At 57.4% G+C, this 27,641-nt stretch overlaps 1 protein-coding gene across 1 annotated transcript in view; it reads right to left on the reverse strand.

The window, feature by feature from the left end:
* Positions 1 to 1,610: 1,610 nt before the first annotated feature.
* Positions 1,611 to 27,641, reverse strand: part of LOC140193681 (protein BANP-like) — a 34,101-nt gene continuing 8,070 nt past the window's right edge. Inside the window, exons 2-5 of the mRNA XM_072250843.1 lie at positions 25,301 to 25,410; positions 21,606 to 21,718; positions 5,088 to 5,275; positions 1,611 to 1,845 (exon numbers count right to left, since the gene is read on the reverse strand). Of these exons, the coding sequence (XP_072106944.1) occupies positions 1,611 to 1,845; positions 5,088 to 5,275; positions 21,606 to 21,718; positions 25,301 to 25,367 (603 nt within the window). The 5' untranslated portion in view covers positions 25,368 to 25,410. The remainder of the gene's footprint in view (positions 1,846 to 5,087; positions 5,276 to 21,605; positions 21,719 to 25,300; positions 25,411 to 27,641) is intronic.

Genomic DNA, 27,641 nt, shown 5'->3' on the forward strand with positions numbered 1-27,641 from the left:
AAAAAGCCTACCTCTGACATCTCCCCTAAAGTTTGCTCCACTCACCCTAACAGCATTCGCCATTGCCACCAGGGTTAAAAACTACCGGATACCCACTGTGTCTGTGCTTCTCATAATCTTACAAACCTCTCATCCGCCTTCGTTCCGAAGAGGAAGAGCCCAACCTTTCTGCATATGACATACTCTCTAGTCCCAGTAAATCTCTTCTGCACCTTCTCTACAACTTCCGCGTCCTTCCTATAATGAGGCAACCAGGAGTGAATTCAATATTACCTCGCTTGGACGAAGCCTGGGCCTGTAAGGGGAGCAAACACGGCGGCAGCGGCCTCAGCTCGCCAACGCCAGGAGGGTAACAAGCTGTTAAGCAGGTAGGTGCATCAGCTTTATTGAAAGAGATTTAAGAGACGTTTCACTCCACTTGGACAGTGTCCTGGTGAGACCGCACCTGCAATATCACATACCCAGAGAAGCACAGACGTGGCGGAGGGAGTGCAGCAGTTAGGACCTCTTACTCCAAAAATACAGGGCACCAGTGAGACTGTCCATGGAATATTGTGTACTGGTCTGGTCCTCTGACTCAGCGGGGGGGGGGGGGGGGGGGGCGCTACCGTCCTCCGACTCAGCAGGGGAGGGGCGCTACAGTCTTCTGACTCAGCGGGGAGGCGCTACGGACTTCTGACTCAGCGGGGGGGTGAGGGCGCTACGGTCCTCCGACTCAGCGGGGGGGGGGAGGGCGCTACGGTCCTCCGACTCAGCGGGGGGGGAGGGCGCTACTGTCTTCTGACTCAGCGGGAGAGGCAGTACGGTCTTCCGACAGCGGGGTGGGGGGGGCGCTACGGTCCTCCGACTCAGCGGGGGGGGCACTATGGTCCTCCGACTCAGCAGGGGGGGAGGGCGCTACTGTCTTCTGACTCAGCGGGAGAGGCAGTACGGTCTTCCGACAGCGGGGTGGGGGGGACGCTACGGTCCTCCGACTCAGCGGGGCATGGACTTGTAAGGAGTGTAGCAAAGGCTCTGAGGAATAATCATCAGACATAACAAAATCTTTGGAGTTTGATAGGAAGGGTGATCTCCTTGGCAGTGCCCAGATCCACAGAATGAAGGGGCTACTCGGGACAGAGGTGGGGGAGAAACTCCTTCCCCCAGAGAGGAGTGAAGGCCAGGAATTCTCTTCCGCCCTCTGGATGTCAGGGGAATGGAGGGAGAGAGGGAAGGTGGCACTGAGGTAGCAAATGGGGTCAAATGGGAAGGCAAGAATGTGGGAGGGTGAATTATCCCCTCGCACAGAAATAGACCCTCAATTTCAGGTCTTGTTCTTGGATTGGGCAGGGGGTACAGCGTAACAGCTCTCTCCAATTTCTCAGGCACTCTGCTTTACCTGGGCCAGCCGCTCAATGTCAGAGGAGGGGGTATCGAAGCAGGAGGGAGAGGAGGGTCCAGCAGTGTGTCGAGGAGAAGAGGGAAGAGGCCCAGAACGCGGTGGTGGTCTCAGGGAGGGTGGGATCAGAGTGTGCCTACGCTGAGAGACATGCGCCCGGCCGAGTGTGTGGGTGAGGGGGGGTTGTCCTGCGGCCTCACACCGGGGGTGGAAGAGGAGGGAGGGCGTGCGGTCAGTACATGAGCTGATATAGCAGGTTGGTGGCGTCCGGCAGCAGGGCCACGGAGCCGTCCGTCTGCTCCTCCCCGCCTTCCCGGCCGTCCGCGCACAGTGCCACGATCCGCACTCCCGGGATCACCCCCTCTGACCTCCCACCCTCCCCCGCCCCCGCCGCCTCTCTGTTGCCCTCAAACTCCTCCTCTGACTGCCGGGCCTTGCTTGGCGCCTCTTGTGGCACGGTGGCTGAGCTGTGGGGGTTGGGGGGGGAAGAGGTGAGGGATTAGTTTGGGGGGGGGAGATGAATGGGTGGGATGGGGGGGAGAAAATTAAACACAGAATTAAATTAGATCCAACACAAGCTCACCCCCCCCCCGGTCCTTTTCCCCTCGAGGACCCTCAAGAATGGGGGAAGGACCCACCTCAAACCTCACTTTCACAACATGGGACAAAGTTCGAGTGTGTGGGTAGGGTGGGGGAGGACGAGGAGTGAGTAGGGTTTGCAGTGACTAGTGGGGTACTCCAAGGCTCAGTGCTGGGACCCCAGTTGTTTACAATATATATTAATGACTTGGATGAGGGAATTAAATGCAGCATCTCCAAATTTGCGGATGACACGAAGCTGGGCGGCAGTGTTAGCTGTGAGGAGGATGCTAAGAGGATGCAGGGTGACTTGGATAGGTTAGGCGAGTGGGCAAATTCATGGCAGATGCAATTTAATGTGGATAAATGTGAAGTTATCCACTTTGGTGGCAAGAACAGGAAAACAGATTATTTTCTGAATGGTGGCCGATTAGCAAAAGGGGAGGTGCAACGAGACCTGGGTGTCATTATACACCAGTCATTGAAAGTGGGCATGCAGGTACAGCAGGCGGTGAAAAAGGCGAATGGTATGCTGGCATTTATAGCGAGAGGATTCGAGTACAGGAGTAGGGAGCTACTACTGCAGTTGTACAAGGCCTTGGTGAGACCACACCTGGAGTATTGTGTGCAGTTTTGGTCCCGTAATCTGAGGAAAGATATTCTTGCCATAGGGGCAGTACAAAGAAGGTTCACCAGATCGATTCCTGGGATGGCAGGACTTTCATATGATAAAAGACTGGATCGACTAGGCTTATACTCTCTGGAATTTAGAAGATTGAGGGGGGATCTGATTGAAATGTATAAGGTTCTAAAGGGATTGGACAGCTTAGATGTAGGAAAATTGTTCCCGATGTTGGGAAAGTCCAGAACGAGGGGTCACAGTTTGAGGATAAAGGGGAGCCTTTTAGGACCGAGATGAGGAAAAACTTCTTCACACAGAGAGTGGTGAATCTGTGGAATTCTCGGCCACAGGAAACAGTTGAGGCCAGTACATTGGCTATATTTAAGAGGGAGTTAGATATGGTCCTTGTGGCTACGGGGATCAGGGGGTATGGAGGGAAGGCTGGTACAGGGTTCTGAGTTGGATGATCAGCCATGATCATACTGAATGGCGGTGCAGGCTCGAAGGGCCGAATGGCCTACTCCTGCACCTATTTTCTATGTTTCTATGTTTGTCAAGTTTGAGGACTGGATGGTGGGCTTGAGCAAAGAGATGGACAGGATGAGGGCGGACGAGAGACTGGGAGTGAAAGGCAGCAAGGAACAGAAGGGGAGGAGGGAGAGGGGTTCAGGGTAGGGAGGTTGGGCTGCTCGAGGAAGATGGGGTGAAGGGGTGTGAGATGTTCAGGGAGGAGGGGGGAGAGACTGGAGACTGTGGGTGGGGAAAAGTGGAAATGGAGAGATGGGGGATCAGGGGCTGGGGAAGATGCCCAGGGAGGAGGGTTAGCAGGGAATGAGGAGACAATTCTGATTAGGAATGGGGTAGGGAGGAGAGAATGGGGACAAGGTGTGGGGGGGGGAAGGGGTGAGATGCTCATCGAGGAGGGGGTAGGATAAATGGCAATTGGAATGTCTGGGGAGGAGAGAGTGCAGGAGGTGTGTGAAGAGCCACAGGGTGGTGAATCTGTGGAATTCATTGCCACAGACAGCTGTGGAGGCCAAGTCATTGGGTGTATTTGAAGCAGAGGTTGATGGGTTCTTGATTGGCCAGGGAGTCAAAGGTTATGGGGAGAAGGGAGGAGAATGGGATTGAGAGGGAAAATATATCACCCATGATGGAACATGAAGCAGACTCGATGGGCCGAATGGCCTAATTCTGCTCCTGTGTCTTACAGTTATGTGGTCGTCATTCTCGTGGGTGGGTGGGTGGGTGGGAGAGATGGCCGGGGAGGAGGAGCGAAGATGCCAGTGTGGGAGGACGGACATACGGCAGGGAGAGGGGGGAACAGGACTGTGGAGGAAGAGAGCAGGTGGCAGAAGGGTCACCACCCCGAGGGGTGTTGTGGACCGAACTGGCCCCCACCCCCACCCTATCTCCTCATCGAGATGACTACCCAACCCAGCACCCCTCTCTCTTCCCTCCCTGTCAACCCCACCCAGAACTCTGCCCCTTTCTCTCACCCCCACCCACAGCACCCAAATCATCACCGAGAAACCCCAGCACCCACACCACCACCCAGCCTCTCTACACCCTCCTAAGCCCCATCGTTCCTCCCAACCAGTCCCTCTGTCACACCGAGAAACCCCAGCACCCACACCACCACCCAGCCTCTCTACACCCTCCTAAGCCCCATCGTTCCTCCCAACCAGTCCCTCTGTCACACCGAGAAACCCCAGCACCCACACCACCACCCAGCCTCTCTACACCCTCCTAAGCCCCATCGTTCCTCCCAACCAGTCCCTCTGTCACACCGAGAAACCCCAGCACCCACACCACCACCCAGCCTCTCTACACCCTCCTAAGCCCCATCGTTCCTCCCAACCAGTCCCTCTGTCACACCGAGAAACCCCAGCACCCACACCACCACCCAGCCTCTCTACACCCTCCTAAGCCCCATCGTTCCTCCCAACCAGTCCCTCTGTCACACCGAGAAACCCCAGCACCCACACCACCACCCAGCCTCTACACCCTCCTAAGCCCCATCGTTCCTCCCAACCAGTCCCTCTGTCACAGTGAGAAACCCCAGCACCCACACCACCACCCAGCCTCTCTACACTCTCCTAAGCCCCATCGTTCCTCCCAACCAGTCCCTCTGTCACATCGAGAAACCCCAGCACCCACACCACCACCCAGCCTCTCTACACCCTCCTAAGCCCCATCGTTCCTCCCAACCAGTCCCTCTGTCACATCGAGAAACCCCAGCACCCACACCACCACCCAGCCTCTCTACACCCTCCTAAGCCCCATCGTTCCTCCCAACCAGTCCCTCTGTCACATCGAGAAACCCCAGCACCCACACCACCACCCAGCCTCTCTACACCCTCCTAAGCCCCATCGTTCCTCCCAACCAGTCCCTCTGTCACACCGAGAAACCCCAGCACACACACCACCACCTAACTCTCCCGCTCCCCCTCAGTTTCTGTCACCCCCGCCTCTTCCTCCCTCGACACCCCTCACACCAGCACCCACCTGCCGCCAACCGGCTGCTGCCCCTCCGGCCTCTGTGGCTCGGCCAGTGGCGGCCGCAGCACATTCTGATTGGCCAGCAGGTCGACCTTCGCCCTCAGGCACTTGCATTTGTCCTCCATGGAGTTGAGGTCGGCCTCAATGGCATCCAGGCGCAGGCAGAGGGTCTTGCTGGCAGAGTAGAGGAGGGCCTAGGGGATGGAATTGGGGGGGCGAGGTGGAGGGGGAGAAGTGAGATGAAGGAAGGAGAGGGAGACAGATTGGCGCTGAGTTAAGCGAGGAGAGACCGAGTCAGCTGACAGGTGGTTGGCCTCACCATGAACTTTGACCCCAGAATACGTGTGTGTCATCTTTCACTGTGAGGCAGAGAGGATTAAAACAGGCCCTTCAGCCCATCGTATCTATACCGACTGGCGTGCCCCATCCACACAAACCACACTTGCCTGCATCAATTCCATATCCCTTTGCACCCTGTTCAGTCAAACACCCACCCGACGTCTCAGAAATATTGTTAGTGTTCCTGCCTCCACCACCTCCTCTGGCAGCTCATTCCGGATCCCAACAACTGCATGAGGAATTTATGCATCAAATCTCATTAAACTTCTCCTCTCTCACATCAAACCTATGCTCCCTTGTTTAGGCACCCTTACTACGGGAAGCAGACACTTTTCTCTTTATACCTCTTGTGATCTTATACGTAACCCATGATAAGGTTTTGTCCCTCCTGGAAAAACAGTCCCAGCCCTCCAATCCTGGTAATATCCCTGTTAATCTTTTCTGCACCCTCTCCCAGTTTTTATAAAGCCCTTCATGAAGCCGGGGGACCAGGACTGCACACAGTACTCCAGGTGGGGCCTGTCAGTGATGTGGACCTTTCATGCATGTGGGATTGACCGCTGACTGTGAACTTGGCCAATACAAGAGAGCATCCTTGTTAAGGTGAGCGATGGAAAGTTTAGGAGAGATGCCAGAGTGTTAAGAGGTATTTTTTTGACACAGAGCGTTCGCCGCCTACAGCGACACGGACAGTGTTCACCACCTACATCGACACACGTTCGCTGCCTACAGCGACACAGGATTGGTTCGCCGCCTACGACAACACGGAGAGCGTTCGCCGCCTACAGCGACACACGTTCACCGCCTACAGCGACACACGTTCACCGCCTACATCGACATGGAGAGCGTTCGCTGCCTACAGTGACACACGTTCGCCGCCTACAGCGACACGGAGAGCGTTCGCTGCCTACAGCGACACGGACAGTGTTCACCACCTACATCGACACACGTTCGCTGCCTACAGCGACACAGGATTGGTTCGCCACCTACAACAACACGGAGAGCGTTTGCCACCTACGACAACACGGAGAGCGTTCGCCGCCTACAGCGACACACGTTCGCCGCCTACAGCAACACAGAGAGCGTTCGCCGCCTATGAGACAGAGAGTGTTCGCCACCTACGGCGACACGGAGAGCGTTCGCTGCCTACAGCGACACACGTTCACCGCCTACAACGACACGGAGAGCGTTCGCCACCTACATCAACACACATTCGCTGCCTACAGCGACACACGTTCGCCACCTACAGCGACACAGAGAGCATTCGCTGCCTATGAGACGGAGTGTGTTCGCCACCTACGGCGACACGGACAGTGTTCACCACCTACATCGACACACGTTCGCCGCCTACAGTGACACGGAGAGCGTTCGCCACCTACATCGACACACGTTCGCCGCCTACAACGACACAGAGAGCGTTCTCCGCCTACAGCGACACGGAGAGCGTTCGCCGCCTACATCGACACACGTTCGCCGCCTACAACGACACAGAGAGCGTTCGCTGCCTACAGTGACACACGTTCGCCGCCTACAACGACACAGAGAGCGTTCTCCGCCTACAGCGACATGGAGAGCGTTCGCCGCCTACATCGACACACGTTCGCTGCCTACAACGACACAGAGAGCGTTCGCCCCCTACAACAACTCAGAGAGCGTTCGCTGCCTACAGCGACACGGAGAGCGTTCGCCACCTACATCGACACGGAGAGCGTTCGCCGCCTACAGCGACACACGTTCACCGCCTACATCGACACAGAGAGCGTTCGCCGCCTACAGCGACACATGTTCACCGCCTACATCGACACGGAGAGCGTTCGCCGCCTACAGCGACACACGTTCACCGCCTACATCGACACAGAGAGCGTTCGCTGCCTACAGCGACATGGAGAGCGTTCGCTGCCTACAGTGACACACGTTCGCCGCCTACAGCGACACGGAGAGCGTTCGCTGCCTACAGCGACACGGAGAGCGTTTGCCGCTTACATCGACACACGTTCGCTGCCTACAGCGACACAGAGAGCATTCGCCACCTACAGTGACACAATCGACACAGAGAGCGTTCGCTGCCTACATCGACACACGTTCGCCGCCTACAGCGACACGGAGAGTGTTCGCCACCTACATCGACACACGTTCGCCGCCTACAACGACACGGAGAGCGTTCTCCGCCTACAGCGACACGGAGAGCGTTCGCCGCCTACAGCGACACACGTTCGCTGCCTACAACAACTCAGAGAGCGTTCGCCGCCTACAGCGACACGGAGAGCGTTCGCCACCTACATCGACACGGAGAGCGTTCGCCGCCTACAGCGACACACGTTCACCGCCTACATCGACACAGAGAGCGTTCGCCGCCTACAGCGACACATGTTCACCACCTACATCGACACGGAGAGCGTTCGCCGCCTACAGCGACACACGTTCACCGCCTACATCGACACAGAGAGCGTTCGCTGCCTACAGCGACATGGAGAGCGTTCGCTGCCTACAGTGACACACGTTCGCCGCCTACAGCGACACGGAGAGCGTTCGCTGCCTACAGCGACACGGAGAGCGTTTGCCGCTTACATCGACACACGTTCGCTGCCTACATCGACACACGTTCGCCACCTACATCGACACACGTTCGCCGCCTACAACGACACGGAGAGCGTTCTCCGCCTACAGCGACACGGAGAGCGTTCGCCGCCTACAGCAACACGTAGAGCGTTCGCTGCCTACAGCGACACACGTTCGCCGCCTACATCGACACGGAGAGCGTTCGCTGCCTACAGCGACAGACGTTCGCCGCCTACAGTGACACGGAGAGCGTTCGCCGCCTACAACGACACAGAGAGTATTCGCCGCCTATGGCAACACAGATAGCGTTCGCCGCCTACATCAACACGGAGAGCGTTCGCTGCCTACAGCGACACACGTTTGCCGCCTACATTGACATGGAGAGCGTTCGCCGCCTACGGCAACACAGAGAGCATTCGCCGCCTATGAGACGGAGTGTGTTCGCCACCTACGGCGACACAGAGAGCGTTCGCCACCTACGGTGACACGGACAGTGTTCACCACCTACATCAACACACGTTCGCCGCCTACAGCGACACGGAGAGCGTTCGCCGCCTACATCGACACACGTTCGCCGCCTACAACGACACAGAGAGCGTTCGCCGCCTACATCGACACACGTTTGCCGCCTACAACGACACAGAGAGCGTTCGCCGCCTACAGCGACACGGAGAGCGTTCGCCGCCTACAGCGACACGGAGAGCGTTCGCCGCCTACAGCGACACGGACAGTGTTCACCACCTACATCAACACACGTTCGCCCCTACAGCGACACGGAGAGCGTTCGCCGCCTACATCGACACACGTTCGCCGCCTACAATGACACAGAGAGCGTTCGCCGCCTACATCGACACACGTTCGCCGCCTACAACGACACAGAGAGCGTTCGCCGCCTACAACGACACGGAGAGCGTTCGCCGCCTACAGCGACACGGAGAGCGTTCGCCGCCTACAGCGACACACGTTTGCCGCCTACATCGACATGGAGAGCGTTCGCCGCCTACAGCGACACACGTTCGCCGCCTACGGCAACACAGAGAGCATTCGCCGCCTATGAGACGGAGTGTGTTCGCCACCTACGGCGACACAGAGAGCGTTCGCCACCTACGGCGACACGGACAGTGTTCACCACCTACATCGACACACGTTCGCCGCCTACAACGACACGGAGAGCGTTCTCCGCCTACAGCGACACGGAGAGCGTTTGCCGCCTACAGTGACACACGTTCACCGCCTACATCGACACAGAGAGCGTTCGCCGCCTACAGCGACACACGTTCACCGCCTACATCGACACAGAGAGCGTTCGCTGCCTACAGCGACACGGAGAGCGTTCGCCGCCTACAGCGACACACGTTCGCCGCCTACGGCAACACAGAGAGCATTCGCCGCCTATGAGACGGAGTGTGTTCGCCACCTACGGCGACACAGAGAGCGTTCGCCACCTACGGCGACACGGACAGTGTTCACCACCTACATCAACACACGTTCGCCGCCTACAGCGACACGGAGAGCGTTCGCCGCCTACATCGACACACGTTCACCGCCTACATCGACACAGAGAGCGTTCGCTGCCTACAGCGACACGGAGAGCGTTCGCTGCCTACAGCGACACGGACAGTGTTCACCACCTACATCGACACACGTTCGCCGCCTACAACGACACGGAGAGCGTTCTCCGCCTACAGCGACACGGAGAGCGTTCGCCGCCTACAGTGACACACGTTCACCGCCTACATTGACACAGAGAGCGTTCGCTGCCTACAGCGACACGGAGAGCGTTCGTCGCCTACAGCGACACACGTTCACCGCCTACATCGACACAGAGAGCATTCGCTGCCTACAGTGACTCACGTTCGCCGCCTACAGCGACACGGAGAGCGTTTGCTTCCTACAGCGACACACGTTCACCGCCTACATCGACACAGAGAGCGTTTGCTGCCTACAGCGACACGGACAGTGTTCACCACCTACATCGACACACGTTCTCCGCCTACAGCGACACGGAGAGCGTTCGCCGCCTACATCGACACAGAGAGCGTTCGCCGCCTACAGCGACACAGAGAGCGTTCTCCACCTACAGCGACACGGAGAGTGTTCGCCGCCTACATCGACACATTCGCCGCCTACATCGACACAGAGAGCGTTCGCTGCCTACAGCGACACGGAGAGCGTTCGCTGCCTACATCGACACACGTTCGCTGCCTACAGCGACACAGATAGCGTTCTCCGCCTACAGCGACACGGAGAGCGTTCGCCGCCTACAGCGACACACGTTCACCGACTACATCGACACAGAGAGTGTTCGCCACCTACAGCGACACACGTTCACCGACTACATCGACACAGAGAGCGTTCGCTGCCTACAGCGACACGGACAGTGTTCACCACCTACAGCGACACAGAGGGCGTTCGCCGCCTACAGCGACACGGAGAGCATTTGCCGCCTACAGCGACACACGTTCGCCGCCTACAGCGACACACGTTCGCCGCCTACAGCGACACACGTTCGCCACCTACAGCGACACGGAGAGCGTTCGCCGCCTGCGGCGACGCAGAGAGCATTCGCCGCCTATGGCAACACAGAGAGCGTTCGCCACCTACGTCGACACGGAGAGCGTTTGCCGCCTACAGCAACACACGTTCACCGCCTACATCGACACAGAGAGCGTTCGCCGCCTACAGCGACACACGTTCGCCGCCTACATCGACACAGAGAGCGTTCGCTGCCTACAGCGACACGGACAGTGTTCACCACCTACAGCGACACAGAGAGCATTCTCCGCCTACAGCGACACGGAGAGCGTTCGCCGCCTACGTCGACACGGAGAGCGTTCGCCGCCTACGTCGACACGGAGAGCGTTCGCCGCCTACAGCGACACGGAGAGCGTTCGCCGCCTACAGCGACACGGAGAGCGTTCGCTGCCTACAGTGACACACGTTCGCCGCCTACAGCGACACGGAGAGCGTTCGCTGCCTACAGCAACACGGAGAGCGTTCGCCGCCTACAGCGACACACGTTCGCCACCTACAGCGACACAGAGAGCGTTCTCCGCCTACAGCGACACGGAGAGCGTTCGCCACCTACATCGACACGGAGAGCGTTCGCCACCTACATCGACACAGAGAGTGTTCGCCACCTACAGCGACACACGTTCACCGCCTACATCGACACAGAGGGCGTTCGCTGCCTACAGCGACACAGAGAGCGTTCTCCGCCTACAGCGACACAGAGAGCGTTCTCCGCCTACAGCGACACGGAGAGTGTTCGCCGCCTACATCGACACACGTTCGCCCCCTACAACGACACAGCGAGCGTTCGCCGCCTACAGCGACACACGTTCACCGCCTACATCGACACAGAGAGCGTTCGCTGCCTACAGCGACACGGAGAGCGTTCGCTGCCTGCATCGACACACATTCGCTGCCTACAGCGACACAGAGAGCGTTCGCTGCCTAGAGTGACACACGTTCGCCGCCTACAGCGACACAGAGAGCGTTCGCTGCCTACAGCGACACGGACAGTGTTCACCACCTACAGCGACACAGAGAGCATTCTCCGCCTACAGCGACACGGAGAGCGTTCGCCGCCTACGTCGACACGGAGAGCGTTCGCCGCCTACGTCGACACGGAGAGCGTTCGCCGCCTACAGCGACACGGAGAGCGTTCGCTGCCTACAGTGACACACGTTCGCCGCCTACAGCGACACGGAGAGCGTTCGCTGCCTACAGCAACACGGAGAGCGTTCGCCGCCTACAGCGACACACGTTCGCCACCTACAGCGACACAGAGAGCGTTCTCCGCCTACAGCGACACGGAGAGCGTTCGCCACCTACATCGACACGGAGAGCGTTCGCCACCTACATCGACACAGAGAGTGTTCGCCACCTACAGCGACACACGTTCACCGCCTACATCGACACAGAGAGCGTTCGCTGCCTACAGCGACACAGAGAGCGTTCTCCGCCTACAGCGACACAGAGAGCGTTCTCCGCCTACAGCGACACGGAGAGTGTTCGCCGCCTACATCGACACACGTTCGCCCCCTACAACGACACAGCGAGCGTTCGCCGCCTACAGCGACACACGTTCACCGCCTACATCGACACAGAGAGCGTTCGCTGCCTACAGCGACACGGAGAGCGTTCGCTGCCTGCATCGACACACATTCGCTGCCTACAGCGACACAGAGAGCGTTCGCTGCCTAGAGTGACACACGTTCGCCGCCTACAGCGACACGGAGAGCGTTCGCTGCCTACAGCGACACACGTTCGCGGCCTACAGCGACACGGAGAGCGTTCGCTGCCTACAGCGACACACGTTCACCGCCTACATCGACACAGAGAGCGTTCGCTGCCTACAGCGACACGGAGAGCGTTCGCTGCCTACATCGACACACGTTCGCTGCCTACAGCGACACGGAGAGCGTTCGCTGCCTAGAGTGACACACGTTCGCCGCCTACAGCGACACGGAGAGCGTTCGCCGCCTACAGCGACACACGTTCGCCGCCTACAGCGACACGGAGAGCGTTCGCCGCCTGCGGCGACGCAGAGAGCATTCGCCGCCTATGGCAACACAGAGAGCGTTCGCCACCTACGTCGACACGGAGAGCGTTTGCCGCCTACAGCGACACACGTTCACCGCCTACATCGACACAGAGAGCGTTCGCTGCCTACAGCGACACGGACAGTGTTCACCACCTACAGCGACACGGAGAGCGTTCGCCGCCTACAGCGACACGGAGAGCGTTTGCCGCCTACAGCGACACACGTTCGCCGCCTACAGCGACACGGAGAGCGTTCGCCGCCTGCGGCGACGCAGAGAGCATTCGCCGCCTACATCAACACACGTTCGCTGCCTACAGCGACACACGTTCGCCACCTACAGCGACACACGTTCGCCGCCTACGGCAACACAGAGAGCATTTGCCGCCTATGAGACAGAGTGTGTTCGCCACCTACGGCGACACGGAGAGCGTTCGCCACCTATAGCGACACAGACAGTCACCTACATTGACACACGTTCGCCACCGACAGCGACACAGAGAGCGTTCTCCGCCTACAGCGACACAGAGAGCGTTCGCCGCCTACAGCGACACGGAGAGCGTTCGCCACCTACAGTGACACGGAGAGCGTTCGCCGACTACAGCGACACAGAGAGCGTTCGCCGCCTACAGCGACACAGAGAGCGTTCGCTGCCTACAGTGACAAGGAGAGTGTTTGCCGCTTACATCGACACACGTTCGCTGCCTACAGTGACTCACGTTCGCCGCCTACAGCGACACGGAGAGCGTTCACCGCCTGCGGTGACGCAGAGAGCATTCGCCGCCTACGTCGACACGGAGAGCGTTCGCTGCCTACAGTGACTCACGTTCGCCGCCTACATCGACACAGAGAGCGTTCGCCGCCTACAGCGACACGAAGAGCGTTCGCCACCTACGTCGACACGGAGAGCGTTCGCCGCCTACAGCGACACACGTTCGCCGCCTACATCGACACAGAGAGCGTTCGCCGCCTACAGTGACTCACGTTCGCCGCCTACAGCGACACGGAGAGCGTTCGCCGCCTGCGGCGACGCAGAGAGCATTCGCCGCCTATGGCAACACAGAGAGCGTTCGCCACCTACGTCGACACGGAGAGCGTTTGCCACCTACAGCGACACACGTTCACCGCCTACATCGACACAGAGAGCGTTTGCCGCCTACAGCGACACGAAGAGCGTTTGCCACCTAAATCGACACGGAGAGCGTTCGCCACCTACAGTGACACACGTTCGCCGCCTACAGCGACACGGAAAGCGTTCGCTGCCTGTGGCGACGCAGAGAGCATTCGCCGCCTACATCGACACGGAGAGCGTTCGCCACCTACATTGACACGGAGAGCGTTCGCCGCCTACAGCGACACGGAGAGCGTTCGCTGCCTACAGCGACACACGTTCGCCGCCTACAGCGACACAGAGAGCGTTCGCCGCCTACAGCGACACGGACAGTGTTCACCACCTACATCAACACACGTTCGCCCCTACAGCGACACGGAGAGCGTTCGCCGCCTACATCGACACACGTTCGCCGCCTACAACGACACAGAGAGCGTTCGCCGCCTACATCGACACACATTCGCCGCCTACAACGACACAGAGAGCGTTCGCCGCCTACAGCGACACGGAGAGCGTTCGCCGCCTACATCGACACGGAGAGTGTTCGCCGCCTACAGCGACACACGTTTGCCGCCTACATCGACATGGAGAGCGTTCGCCGCCTACAGCGACACACGTTCGCCGCCTACGGCAACACAGAGAGCATTCGCCGCCTATGAGACGGAGTGTGTTCGCCACCTACGGCGACACAGAGAGCGTTCGCCACCTACGGCGACACGGACAGTGTTCACCACCTACATCAACACACGTTCGCCGCCTACAGCGACACGGAGAGCGTTCGCTGCCTACATCGACACACGTTCGCCGCCTACAATGACACAGAGAGCGTTCGTCGCCTACATCGACACACGTTTGCCGCCTACAACGACACAGAGAGCGTTCGCCGCCTACAGCGACACGGAGAGCGTTCGCCGCCTACATCGACACGGAGAGCGTTTGCCGCCTACAGCGACACAGACAGTGTTCACCACCTACATCAACACACGTTTGCCGCCTACAACGACACAGAGAGCATTCGCCGCCTACATCGACACACGTTTGCCGCCTACAACGACACAGAGAGCGTTCGCCACCTACAGCAACACGGAGAGCGTTCGCCGCCTACAGCGACACGGAGAGCGTTCGCCGCCTACAGCGACACACGTTCACCGCCTACATCGACACAGAGAGCGTTCGCCGCCTACAGCGACACACGTTCACCGCCTACATCGACACAGAGAGCGTTCGCCGCCTACAGCGACACACGTTCACCGCCTACATCGACACAGAGAGCGTTCGCTGCCTACAGTGACACACATTCGCCGCCTACAGCGACACGGAGAGCGTTCGCTGCCTACAGCGACAAGGAGAGCGTTTGCCGCTTACATCGACACACGTTCGCTGCCTACAGCGACACGGAGAGCGTCCGCCACCTACAGCGACACACGTTCACCGCCTACATCGACACAGAGAGCGTTCGCTGCCTACAGCGACACGGAGAGCGTTCGCTGCCTACAGTGACACACGTTCGCCGCCTACATCGACACAGAGAGCGTTCGCTGCCTACAGCGACACGGACAGTGTTCACCACCTACATCGACACACGTTCGCCGCCTACAACGACACGGAGAGCGTTCTCCGCCTACAGCGACACGGAGAGCGTTCGCCGCCTACAGTGACACACGTTCACCGCCTACATCGACACAGAGAGCGTTCGCCGCCTACAGCGACACACGTTCACCGCCTACATCGACACAGAGAGCATTCGCCGCCTACAGTGACTCACGTTCGCCGCCTACAGCGACACAGAGAGCGTTCGCCGCCTACAGCGACACACGTTCACCGCCTACATCGACACAGAGAGCATTCGCTGCCTACAGCGACACACGTTCACCGCCTACATCGACACAGAGAGCGTTTGCTGCCTACAGCGACACGGACAGTGTTCACCACCTACATCGACACACGTTCGCCGCCTACAGCGACACAGAGAGCGTTCTCCACCTACAGCGACACGGAGAGCGTTCGCTGCCTACATCGACACGGAGAGCGTTCGCCGCCTACAGCGACACAGAGAGCGTTCTCCGCCTACAGCGACACGGAGAGCGTTCTCCGCCTACAGCGACACGGAGAGTGTTCGCCGCCTACATCGACACACGTTCGCCCCCTACAACGACACAGCGAGCGTTCGCCGCCTACAGCGACACACGTTCACCGCCTACATCGACACAGAGAGCGTTCGCTGCCTACAGCGACACGGAGAGCGTTCGCTGCCTGCATCGACACACATTCGCTGCCTACAGCGACACAGAGAGCGTTCGCTGCCTAGAGTGACACACGTTCGCCGCCTACAGCGACACGGAGAGCGTTCGCTGCCTACAGCGACACACGTTCGCCGCCTACAGCGACACGGAGAGCGTTCGCTGCCTACAGCGACACACGTTCACCGCCTACATCGACACAGAGAGCGTTCGCTGCCTACAGCGACACGGAGAGCGTTCGCTGCCTACATCGACACACGTTCGCTGCCTACAGCGACACGGAGAGCGTTCGCTGCCTAGAGTGACACACGTTCGCCGCCTACAGCGACACGGAGAGCGTTCGCCGCCTACAGCGACACACGTTCGCCGCCTACAGCGACACGGAGAGCGTTCGCCGCCTGCGGCGACGCAGAGAGCATTCGCCGCCTATGGCAACACAGAGAGCGTTCGCCACCTACGTCGACACGGAGAGCGTTTGCCGCCTACAGCGACACACGTTCACCGCCTACATCGACACAGAGAGCGTTCGCTGCCTACAGCGACACGGACAGTGTTCACCACCTACAGCGACACGGAGAGCGTTCGCCGCCTACATCGACACGGAGAGCGTTCGCCGCCTACAGCGACACACGTTCGCCGCCTACAACGACACAGAGAGCGTTCGCCGCCTACAGCGACACACGTTCACCGCCTACATAGACACAGAGAGCGTTCGCTGCCTACAGCGACACGGAGAGCGTTCGCTGCCTACATCGACACACGTTCGCTGCCTACAGCGACACAGAGAGCGTTCTCCGCCTACAGCGACACGGAGAGCGTTCGCCGCCTACAGCGACACGGAGAGCGTTCGCCGCCTACAGCGACACGGAGAGTGTTCGCCACCTACAGCGACACACGTTCACCGCCTACATCGACACAGAGAGCGTTCGCTGCCTACAGCGACACGGACAGTGTTCACCACCTACAGCGACACAGAGGGCGTTCGCCGCCTACAGCGACACGGAGAGCATTTGCCGCCTACAGCGACGCACGTTCGCCACCTACAGCGACACGGAGAGCGTTCGCCGCCTGCGGCGACGCAGAGAGCATTCGCCGCCTATGGCAACACAGAGAGCGTTCGCCACCTACGTCGACATGGAGAGCGTTTGCCGCCTACAGCAACACACGTTCACCGCCTACATCGACACAGAGAGCGTTCGCCGCCTACAACGACACACGTTCGCCGCCTACATCGACACAGAGAGCGTTCGCTGCCTACAGCAACACGGACAGTGTTCACCACCTACAGCGACACAGAGAGCGTTCTCTGCCTACATCGACACAGAGAGCGTTCGCTGCCTACAGCAACACGGACAGTGTTCACCACCTACAGCGACACAGAGAGCGTTCTCCGCCTACAGCGACACGGAGAGCGTTCGCCGCCTACGTCGACACGGAGAGCGTTCGCCGCCTACGTCGACACGGAGAGCGTTCGCCGCCTACAGCGACACGGAGAGCGTTCGCTGCCTACAGTGACACACGTTCGCCGCCTACAGCGATACGGAGAGCGTTCGCTGCCTACAGCAACACGGAGAGCGTTCGCCGCCTACATCGACACAGAGAGTGTTCGCCACCTACAGCGACACACGTTCACCGCCTACATCGACACAGAGAGCGTTCGCTGCCTACAGCGACACAGAGAGCGTTCTCCGCCTACAGCGACACAGAGAGCGTTCTCCGCCTACAGCGACACGGAGAGTGTTCGCCGCCTACAGCGACACACGTTCGCCCCCTACAACGACACAGAGAGCGTTCGCCGCCTACAGCGACACACGTTCACCGCCTACATCGACACAGAGAGCGTTCGCTGCCTACAGCGACACGGAGAGCGTTCGCTGCCTGCATCGACACACGTTCGCTGCCTACAGCGACACAGAGAGCGTTCGCTGCCTAGAGTGACACACGTTCGCCGCCTACAGCGACACGGAGAGCGTTCGCCGCCTACAGCGACACACGTTCGCCGCCTACAGCGACACGGAGAGCGTTCGCCGCCTGCGGCGACGCAGAGAGCATTCGCCGCCTATGGCAACACAGAGAGCGTTCGCCACCTACGTCGACACGGAGAGCGTTTGCCGCCTACAGCGACACACGTTCACCGCCTACATCGACACAGAGAGCGTTCGCTGCCTACAGCGACACGGACAGTGTTCACCACCTACAGCGACACGGAGAGCGTTCACCGCCTACAGCGACACGGAGAGCGTTCGCCGCCTACAGCGACACACGTTCGCCGCCTACAGCGACACGGAGAGCGTTCGCCGCCTGCGGCGACGCAGAGAGCATTCGCCGCCTACATCAACACACGTTCGCCGCCTACAGCGACACACGTTCGCCGCCTACGGCAACACAGAGAGCATTCGCCACCTACAGCGACACGGACAGTCACCTACATTGACACACGTTCGCCACCGACAGCGACACAGAGAGCGTTCTCCGCCTACAGCGACACAGAGAGCGTTCTCCGTCTACAGCGACACAGAGAGCGTTCGCCGCCTACGTCGACACGGAGAGCGTTCGCCACCTACAGCGACACGGAGAGCGTTCGCCGACTACAGCGACACAGAGAGCGTTCGCCGCCTACAGCGACACAGAGAGCGTTCGCTGTCTACAGTGACAAGGAGAGTGTTTGCCGCTTACATCGACACACGTTCGCTGCCTACAGTGACTCACGTTCGCCGCCTACAGCGACACGGAGAGCGTTCGCTGCCTACAGCGACACACGTTCGCCGCCTACAGCGACACGGAGAGCGTTCACCGCCTGCGGCGACGCAGAGAGCATTCGCCGCTTACGTCGACACGGAGAGCGTTCGCTGCCTACAGTGACTCACGTTCGCCGCCTACATCGACACAGAGAGCGTTCGCCGCCTACAGCGACACGAAGAGCGTTCGCCACCTACGTCGACACGGAGAGCGTTCGCCGCCTACAGCGACACACGTTCGCCGCCTACATCGACACAGAGAGCGTTCGCCGCCTACAGTGACTCACGTTCGCCGCCTACAGCGACACGGAGAGCGTTCGCCGCCTGCGGCGACGCAGAGCGCATTCGCCGCCTATGGCAACACAGAGAGCGTTCGCCACCTACGTCGACACGGAGAGCGTCTGCCACCTACAGCGACACACGTTCACCGCCTACATCGACACAGAGAGCGTTTGCCGCCTACAGCGACACGAAGAGCGTTTGCCACCTAAATCGACACGGAGAGCGTTCGCCACCTACAGTGACACACGTTCGCCGCCTACAGCGACACGGAAAGCGTTCGCCGCCTGTGGCGACGCAGAGAGCATTCGCCGCCTACATCGACACGGAGAGCGTTCGCCACCTACATTGACACGGAGAGCGTTCGCCGCCTACAGCGACACGGAGAGCGTTCGCTGCCTACAGCGACACACGTTCGCCGCCTACAGCGACACAGAGAGCGTTCGCCGCCTACAGCGACACGGAGAGCGTTCTCCGCCTACATCGACACGGAGAGCGTTCGCCACCTACATTGACACGGAGAGCGTTCGCCGCCTACAGCGACACAGAGAGCGTTCGCCGCCTACAGCGACACGGAGAGCGTTCTCCGCCTACATCGACACGGAGAGCGTTCGCCACCTACATTGACACGGAGAGCGTTCGCCGCCTACAGCGACACGGAGAGCGTTCGCCGCCTACAGCGACACGGAGAGCGTTCGCTGCCTACAGTGACACACGTTCACCGCCTACAGCGACACGGAGAGCGTTCGCTGCCTACATTGACACGGAGAGCGTTCGCCGCCTACAGCGACACAGGGAGCGTTCGCCGCCTACAGCGACACAGGGAGTGTTCGCCGCCTACAGAGACACGGAGAGCGTTCGCTGCCTACAGTGACACACGTTCACCGCCTACAGCGACACGGAGAGCGTTCGCTGCCTACATCGACATGGAGAGCATTCGCCGCCTACGGCGACACACATTCGCCACCTACATCGACACGGAGAGCGTTCGCTGCCTACAGTCCATTACAAGCCATTGAGTCCACTTACAAGGAATGTTGCCAGAAGAAAGCAGCATCAATCACCAAGACCTCCACCAACATCGGGCAGGAGCTACAGGAGTCTTGGGTCCCACACCACCAGGTTCAAGGACAGTTGTTACCCTACATTCATCAGGCTCCTGAACCAGCGTGGGTAACTTCACTCACAACCGCCCCGAACTGATTCTACCATCTACAGACTCACTTTCAGTCACTTCTTTACAACTGATATTCTCAGTACTTTTGTCTTTGCACAGTTTTGCACATTGATTTGTCCGTCTTTGATTACGTATAGTTCCTTTTAAATTCTATGGTATTTCTTTCCTTCCCTGTAAATGCATCTGAAAGCAGTAGACGGTAACGTATGCATACTTTGATAATAAGCTTACTTTGAGCAATAGGGACTCAGGTGGATGTAAGTAAAATGGAGGGTTTGGACTGTCAGATTGATCATGGAGGAGGTTTGTATTGGTCCGCACAACATCTGGGGGGGGGGGGGTCAGTGACATTGAACCTTGACCGCAGGGGTACACAGCTCACTGTAAACTTTGACCCTAAGGCGGGAAGGAACACCTCTCGCCCTAGGTTTTGATCCTGACGGTTTGAACTGAAATGTGCTGGAGGCCGAAGGAGACGATCTGCCCTAGGGTCAGAGGGCTGTTTATGTGTGTGGGTGGGTGGGGAGGGGAAGGCCTTGCTGTTGCTGCTCGGTACCTTCAGTTTTGTTGTGTTCAGTGTCGACCTGGACGTGCTACGCCAGCAGCGAAACGCATGGCGACGTTTGTGGGCTGCCCCCAACGTACAGTATTTCACTCTATGTTCCGAAGTACACGTGATAAATAGATCTGAATCCCAACTCCCGCGTTTAACCAGAACATTTCGGTCTTCTTGAGGAACTGTGACCTGCCCGGGAAGCAACCTGGAGTTCTTCCGTCTCTGCCACTGAAGAGGCAGAGAGGGTTCGGGGAGGGAATTCGGCACCAACGAGCCTTGGCCCAGCGGATGAAGGGAAAAGCCTCCTACTGAGTTCAAGGAGCAGAGAGATCGGGGGGGTGACGAGAGTTCCTCAGAGGGTGAGGCAGCTATCAGTGAAACAATTGCAATGGACACAATCATTTGTCCCCAGTTAGGCTGGCAGGGTTTGTTCTCCCAGACTACAGAGAGTACCAGGGCAGATCTCATTGAAAATCCTGCTGGGTGGTCATATTGAGGAATATCTGATCGGCAGGGGAGGTTTGGACAGTTTCCCCTGACCGAGGTCACCATCCCAGAATAGGGGGTCATGCTGGGGGCAGGGAGAGGATGTGATTAAGGTGAACCTCTGGAATTCGCCCCACCTCCAGAGGGAGGTCAGCCGCTGAGTTTTGGGCCTGAAGGGAACACTGGGAGTCCGGGTTAGTGCAGGGAAGAGGTGGCGAGGTTTTCTCAGAGCCAGGGGTGCTGGTTGGGTGGTCACAAGGAAGACAGTGATGGTGATGGGATTCAGAGAGCCCATGCAGTTTAGGGTGAGGCCCATAGAAGTTGACGAGTAGAAATCACATCAGGTGTCTTATTCCCCCAAGATTCTCATGAAGAGTCAGAAAATCCAGTGCTTAACACCCCTCCACTGGTGTACTGAGTAACACGGCTACAACAGCTGCTTTTAAGGGGAACGTATGCCAGTCGCACGCTTGGAACTGGCCCTTCCTCATACCTGAATGCTATCTTCTCCTTCCTCGGTCTCTACTTGTGACACCTCCACTCTGCGGCGTTTCCCACTGGGACTGGAATCGTCCCGATCGTCTGTGTGGGAGCTTTGCTGGCTACCTGTTGGGGGTGAGAGGAGATGGTGACTGTCGAGGCAGGATCTGAGGGAAATCAGAACACAGTCCTGGTGAAGTCAGCAGCGATTTACAATGTACAGGCAAATACATACTGGTATTTATAGATCTCTGCAGATTCTATTCAATATCCATCTTTAACCTCTCACTTCATTTTTATATAATTATTTATCCTTCATAGGGAATTATATAAAAGATGAAGATAGACATTAAATTACAGACATACCTGAACATTGTTTTTCATTGTATGCCACACCCTGACATACACACCACAGTAAATTCCTAATCCTTCACCCCAGGTGGACATTACCATCCATATGGGAAAAGGCTAGCGAAGTGGACTGACAGAAAATGGTCTGGAACTAGCGTCATGTTCAATGGGAAGAGAAGGGATCAAATGGCGATGTGCACAGCAGGAGGAAATAGGAAAGGGTGGGGTCCCTTTGGGATTGTGTTCGTTGGGAATGAATGGGAAGGGAAGGGGTCCATTGGGATTGTGGACGGTGGGAGTGAATGGGAAGGGGTGGGGTCCATTGGGATTGTAGACGGTGGGAGTGAATGGGAAGGGGTGGTGTCCATTGGGATTGTGCACTGTGGGAGTGAATGGGAAGGCGTGGGGTCCTTTGGGATTGTGTACTGTGGGAGTGAATGGGAAGGGATGGGGTCCATTGGGATTGCGTATAGTGGGAGTGAATGGAAAGGGATGGTGTCCATTGGGATTGTGGACAGTGGGAGTGAATGAGAAGGGATGGGGTCCACTGGGATTGTGGACGGTGGGAGTGAATGGAAAGGAATGTTGTCCATTGGGATTGTGGACGGTGGGAGTGAATGGGAAGGGATGGGGCCGATTGGGATTGTGGACAGTGAGAGTGAATGGGAAGGAGGGGGGTCCATTGGGATTGTGTATGGTGGGAGTGAATGGGAAGGGGTGGGGTCCATTGGGATTGTGTATGGTGGGAGTGAATGGGAAGGGGTGGGGTCCATTGGGATTGGGGACGGTGGGAGTGAATGGGAAGGGGTGGGGTCCATGGGGATTGTGTATGGTGGGAGTGAATGGGAAGAGCTGCGGTCCATTGGGATTGTGTATGGTGGGAGTGAATGGGAAGGGGTGGGGTCTATTGGGATTGTGTATGGTGGGAGTGAATGGGAAGGGGTGCGGTCCATTGGGATTGTGTATGGTGGGAGTGAATGGGAAGGAATGGGGTCCTTTGGGATTATGTATAATGGGAGTGAATGGAAAGGGATGGGGTCCTTTGGGATTGTGGACGGTGAGAGTGAATGGGAAGGGGTGGGGTCCATTGGGATTGTGTATGGTGGGAGTGAATGGGAAGGGATGGGGTCCATTGGGATTGTGGACGGTGGGAGTGAATGGGAAGGGATGGGGTCCATTGGGATTGTGGACGGTGGGAGTGAATGGGAAGGGATGGGGTCCATTGGGATTGTAGACGGTGGGAGTGAATGGGAAGGGATGGTGTCCATTGGGATTGTGTATGGTGGGAGTGAATGGGAAGGGATGGGGTCCATTGGGATTGTGGACGGTGGGAGTGAATGGGAAGGGATGGGGTCCATTGGGATTGTGGACGGTGGGAGTGAATGGGAAGGGATGGGTCCCATTGGAGTTGTATAAGGTGAGAGTGAATGGGAAGCGGTGGGGTCCATTGGGATTCTGTACGGTGGGAGTGAATGGGAAGGGATGGGTCCCAGTGGGATTCTGTATGGTGGGAGTGAATGGGAAGGGATGGGTCCCATTGGGATTCTGTACGGTGGGAGTGAATGGGAAGGGATGGGTCCCATAGGGATTGTGTACGGTGGGAGTGAATGGGAAGGAATAGGTCCCATTGGGATTGTGTACGGTGGGAGTGAATGGGAAGGGATGGGTCCCATTGGAGTTGTATAAGGTGAGAGTGAATAGGAAGGGGTGGGGTCCATTGGGATTCTGTACGGTGGGGAAAGATCGGGAAGGTGGGGGTCTGTTAGGACAGTGAATGGCCTGTGTGTACGTGAGCACAGCCAGGTCTCTTTGACAGAGTAAACCTGGGCCCCTGTGCCAAATTCCCAGTCAGCACTGTCTAATCTCCTTTCTGCATGCTTATGGCCCTTCCCTCTGCCGCAAGATAAAATGGGTCACTTGTCCTTTCTCAGCAAAAGCAGAAAAACAAGTGTCAGCTGATATGGTCCTCCCGGGCTATCCAAGGTGCGAAGGGCAAATACAGATAAGATGTTTCTACACCAGCTGAAGGGCGTCATAAACAGCAGATAATCGTTTAATAAAAGGTGTCTGGGAGCTCACAAACCCCTGTGTTGCCCAGAGAGCAGCAAGAATGTGAAACCTGGCTCACAAAGTTTGCATTGACGGTTTTAAGCAAGGGTGGGGTGGGGGGAGGCTGACTCCACTCTCCATAAACACAAAATCAAAAACTGCATATGCTGCAAACCAACTCATTAATGAGGGAGGCGGTGCACCCTAAACTCTGAGGGGAGGGCAAAGGTTAGAGTTGCAGCCAACAACCTTTTGCACCATTTCTCGACGGCTGCTTTATGAAACAGTGCTGTTCCTACACCAGGGAGCAGCCACCATCTCCTTCCCCACCTATCTCCGGAATCCCCTCCCTCCCCACCAGCTCTGGTGACCTGGACTCGATCCCCGACCTCAGGCAGGATCGGGTGGAGTCTGCACGTTCTCCCTGCGGCCCCAGGGGCTCCACCTCACTCCCACGTCCCAGAGAAGCACCGGTCAGTGGGTCAGCAGCTAGTGTGTGGATGGGAGGTGGAATCTGGGGCAGGGGGTAATGCAATGAGGTCAGCATTGGATTAGTGTAACTGTGTGGTTGATAGCACAGACTCAGTGGGCTGAAGGGTCTCGGCCTGTGCTGGTCGGGTTTGTGACTCCCTTCTGAAAGTTACAGTTTAATCCAGATTCACTCCTCCTCTCGCTGCCGTGCACCCAGACCGCTACCAGTGTTTGAAAGGAGTCTGCTTGAATTTTACCACTGGGACTTCATCCCCCCTGAAGCAACGGACAGGAGATGAACAAAACTGGGAGGGGTGTAGATAAGGTGGGTGGTCTCGGTATTCCCGCCCCCCCCTCAGGGTAGGGGAGTCTAAAGCTAGAGTCTGGGGGAAAGATTTCCACACAGGGTGGAGGGAGCTGCTGGGAGATGTGGTGCAGGAGGATACAATGACTACATTTACAAGGCATTTGGACAGGTTCATGGATAGAGAGTTACAGGGAGAAATACAGGCAGACGGGACGAGTGCGGGGGGGAGCAGTTACTTGGTCAGTATGGACCACTTGGGCTGAATGGCCCGTTTGTACATTGCACAACTCTGCAGCTCCATCTCTCCGCGTTCTTAAGTCGTACCACAACGATTGCAGCCTCCACCCCCACCAGTCCCCCCTCCAACATACCACCGCCCTCTCGCCACTCAGGACCCTCCCGCACTCCGAAAGCATCAGCCCCTCTCTGCATCTGTGTTGTCGGCTGGGCCACCAGGCCAAGGAGAGGGGAGCCCCGTCAGACTGGCCGGGGTGGGGGGGGGAGAGAGAGGGAGACCGTACAGCACGTACCATCGGGGTCTGATGCGAATTGCCGCACTGCGATCTCCACCATCTCTGCGAGCGGTTGCTCTGCCATGTCGGGACTAGGGGTTCGGACTCGCTGCACAGGAGGATCCAGGCTGCGGCAGACAGAACGAGGGTAAGCCGGGAAACCAGTTCCTCCAGACTTCCTTCCCTCACCCACCCCACAGAACCACACCGGGCTCATCTTCCCCTCTCCCGCTCCCATCCCCATCCCTCTCCAATATATCCAGTGACCTGCCATCCCACACAGAAAATCATTTCTCTGCCCCCATCTTGAAAACAGCGTCTCCCCGCCTCCCCGGATCTAAATTCCATCTCCCCCAGCAGGGGAAAACACCTTCTCAGCATCCCCCCCATCAACCCTCGCCACAGAATCAATAAGATCTCTCTCGTTCCCCAGTGGGAGCCTGCCCAACCTTTCCCAGTAAGGGACGCCCTCTCCCCCGAGCTACAGACTCAGTGAACCCTCCCTGCATCACCCCCGGTGCTTGAGACTCCCTTCAGAAGCGTGGAACGCAGCACCGTGCACAAGTCCCCAGTGCGACCGCACTGACAGCCCGTAAGTGAGGGAACAGGATTGCCCGGAGAGTCAGCGGGAACTCAGTGGGCTGAATAGCCTCCTATGCTGGCAGAAATTATGAAAAATGCACGAGCAGGAACAATGTGGGGGTCACGCTCAGGACGAGGAATGGGGAAAAATTCCTCCTGCCGTAACCCCCCCTTACACAGGGAGGTAAATCATTGGAATTCCTCCACCTGGGAGAATTGAGTGCTGTGCTGTTCACTACACTATAGACAAGGAGGGGATTGTAATAGGGAGGGCGCAAAGGAGATTCCCCAAAGGGTTGCCTGAATTGGCAGACTTTGATTATGGGGAAAGATTGGATGGGCTGGGACCGTTCCCTGGAGTGAAGAAGGCCTTAGCGTAGAAGAACACTTTAACAGGTTGCATCACTGTCTGGTACGGAGGGGCCAGTACACGGGATCGGGGGGAAAAAAAGCTGCAGAGGAATGCAAACTCAGACAGCTCCGTCATGAACACTAGCCTCTCGAGCTCCGCCGACACCTTCAAAAGTGGTGAAAAAGGCACACCAGCGCCTCTTTCACCTCAGACGGTTGAGGAAGTTTGGTGTGGGCCCCCAAATCCTAAGCACTTTCTACAGGGGCACAACTGAGAGCATCTTGACTGGCTGCATCACTGCCTGGTATGGGAACTGCACCTCCCTCAATCGTAGGACTCTGCAGAGAGTGGTGTGGACAGCCCAGCACATCTGTAGTTGTGAACCTCCCATGATTCAGGACATTTACAAGGACAGGTGTGTACAAAGGGGCTGCAGGATCATTGGGGACCCAAGTCACCCCAACCACAAACTGTTCCAGTTGCTACCATCCGGGAAATGGTACCGCAGCATTAAAGCCAGGACCAACAGGCTCCAGGACAGCTTCTTCCACCAGGCCATCAGACTGATTAATTCACATTGATCTGAGCGTATTTCTATGTTATCTTGACTATTCTGTTGTACATAATATTTATTTTAAATTTCTATAAATTGCACATTGCACATTTAGACGGAGACGTAACGTAACGATTTTTACTCCTTATGTATACGAAGGATCTAATTAATAAAATAAATTCAATTCAATAGGTGATGCCTGAAAAAGCCAGCATGCGTCATCATGGACCCCACCACCCAGGCCATGCCCTCTTCTCAGTCCTACCGTCCAGGAGCAGGTACAGGAGCCTGAAGACTTTAGGAACAGCTTCTTCCCCATTGCCATCAGACTATGGACTCTACCTCACTATTTCCTTTACACATTTACCGATTTTGCTCTGTACTGCTGGTGCTAAACAACAAATAGTCAGTGATAATGAACCTGATCGAGTAAATAAGATTATGAGAGACAGACAGGGTAGACAAAAAGAACTTTTTAACCCAGGGTTCAGGTATCAAAGACAAGAGGTGTAGGTTCGAGGTGGAGGAATGAGCTTCAGAGGTAACTTTCTTTGTTACACTTTCAGTGGTTCACATGAAATCTGCTGCCAGAGAAGGGGGTGGTGGAATCAGAACTTATCCCTATGTTTAAGAGGCAACTTAGACCAGGCACTTAAATGGACAAGGTGTAGAAGGACATGGAGGCAAATAGGATCAATGCAGATGGGCCTTTGCACCGCCCTCTGCAACTGGATCGTCAACTCCCTCATTAGGAGACAGTGCAGATCAGTATTGATATTCAATACAGGTACAGCTTAAGGATCTGTGGTTTTCTCTGCTCCCTCTACACTCCTGACTGTGTGGCTAGACGCTGCTCAAACTTGTAGACTTGC

Source organism: Mobula birostris, unplaced genomic scaffold (assembly GCF_030028105.1).
Source record: "Mobula birostris isolate sMobBir1 unplaced genomic scaffold, sMobBir1.hap1 scaffold_705, whole genome shotgun sequence".
Classification (NCBI taxonomy): domain Eukaryota; kingdom Metazoa; phylum Chordata; class Chondrichthyes; order Myliobatiformes; family Myliobatidae; genus Mobula; species Mobula birostris.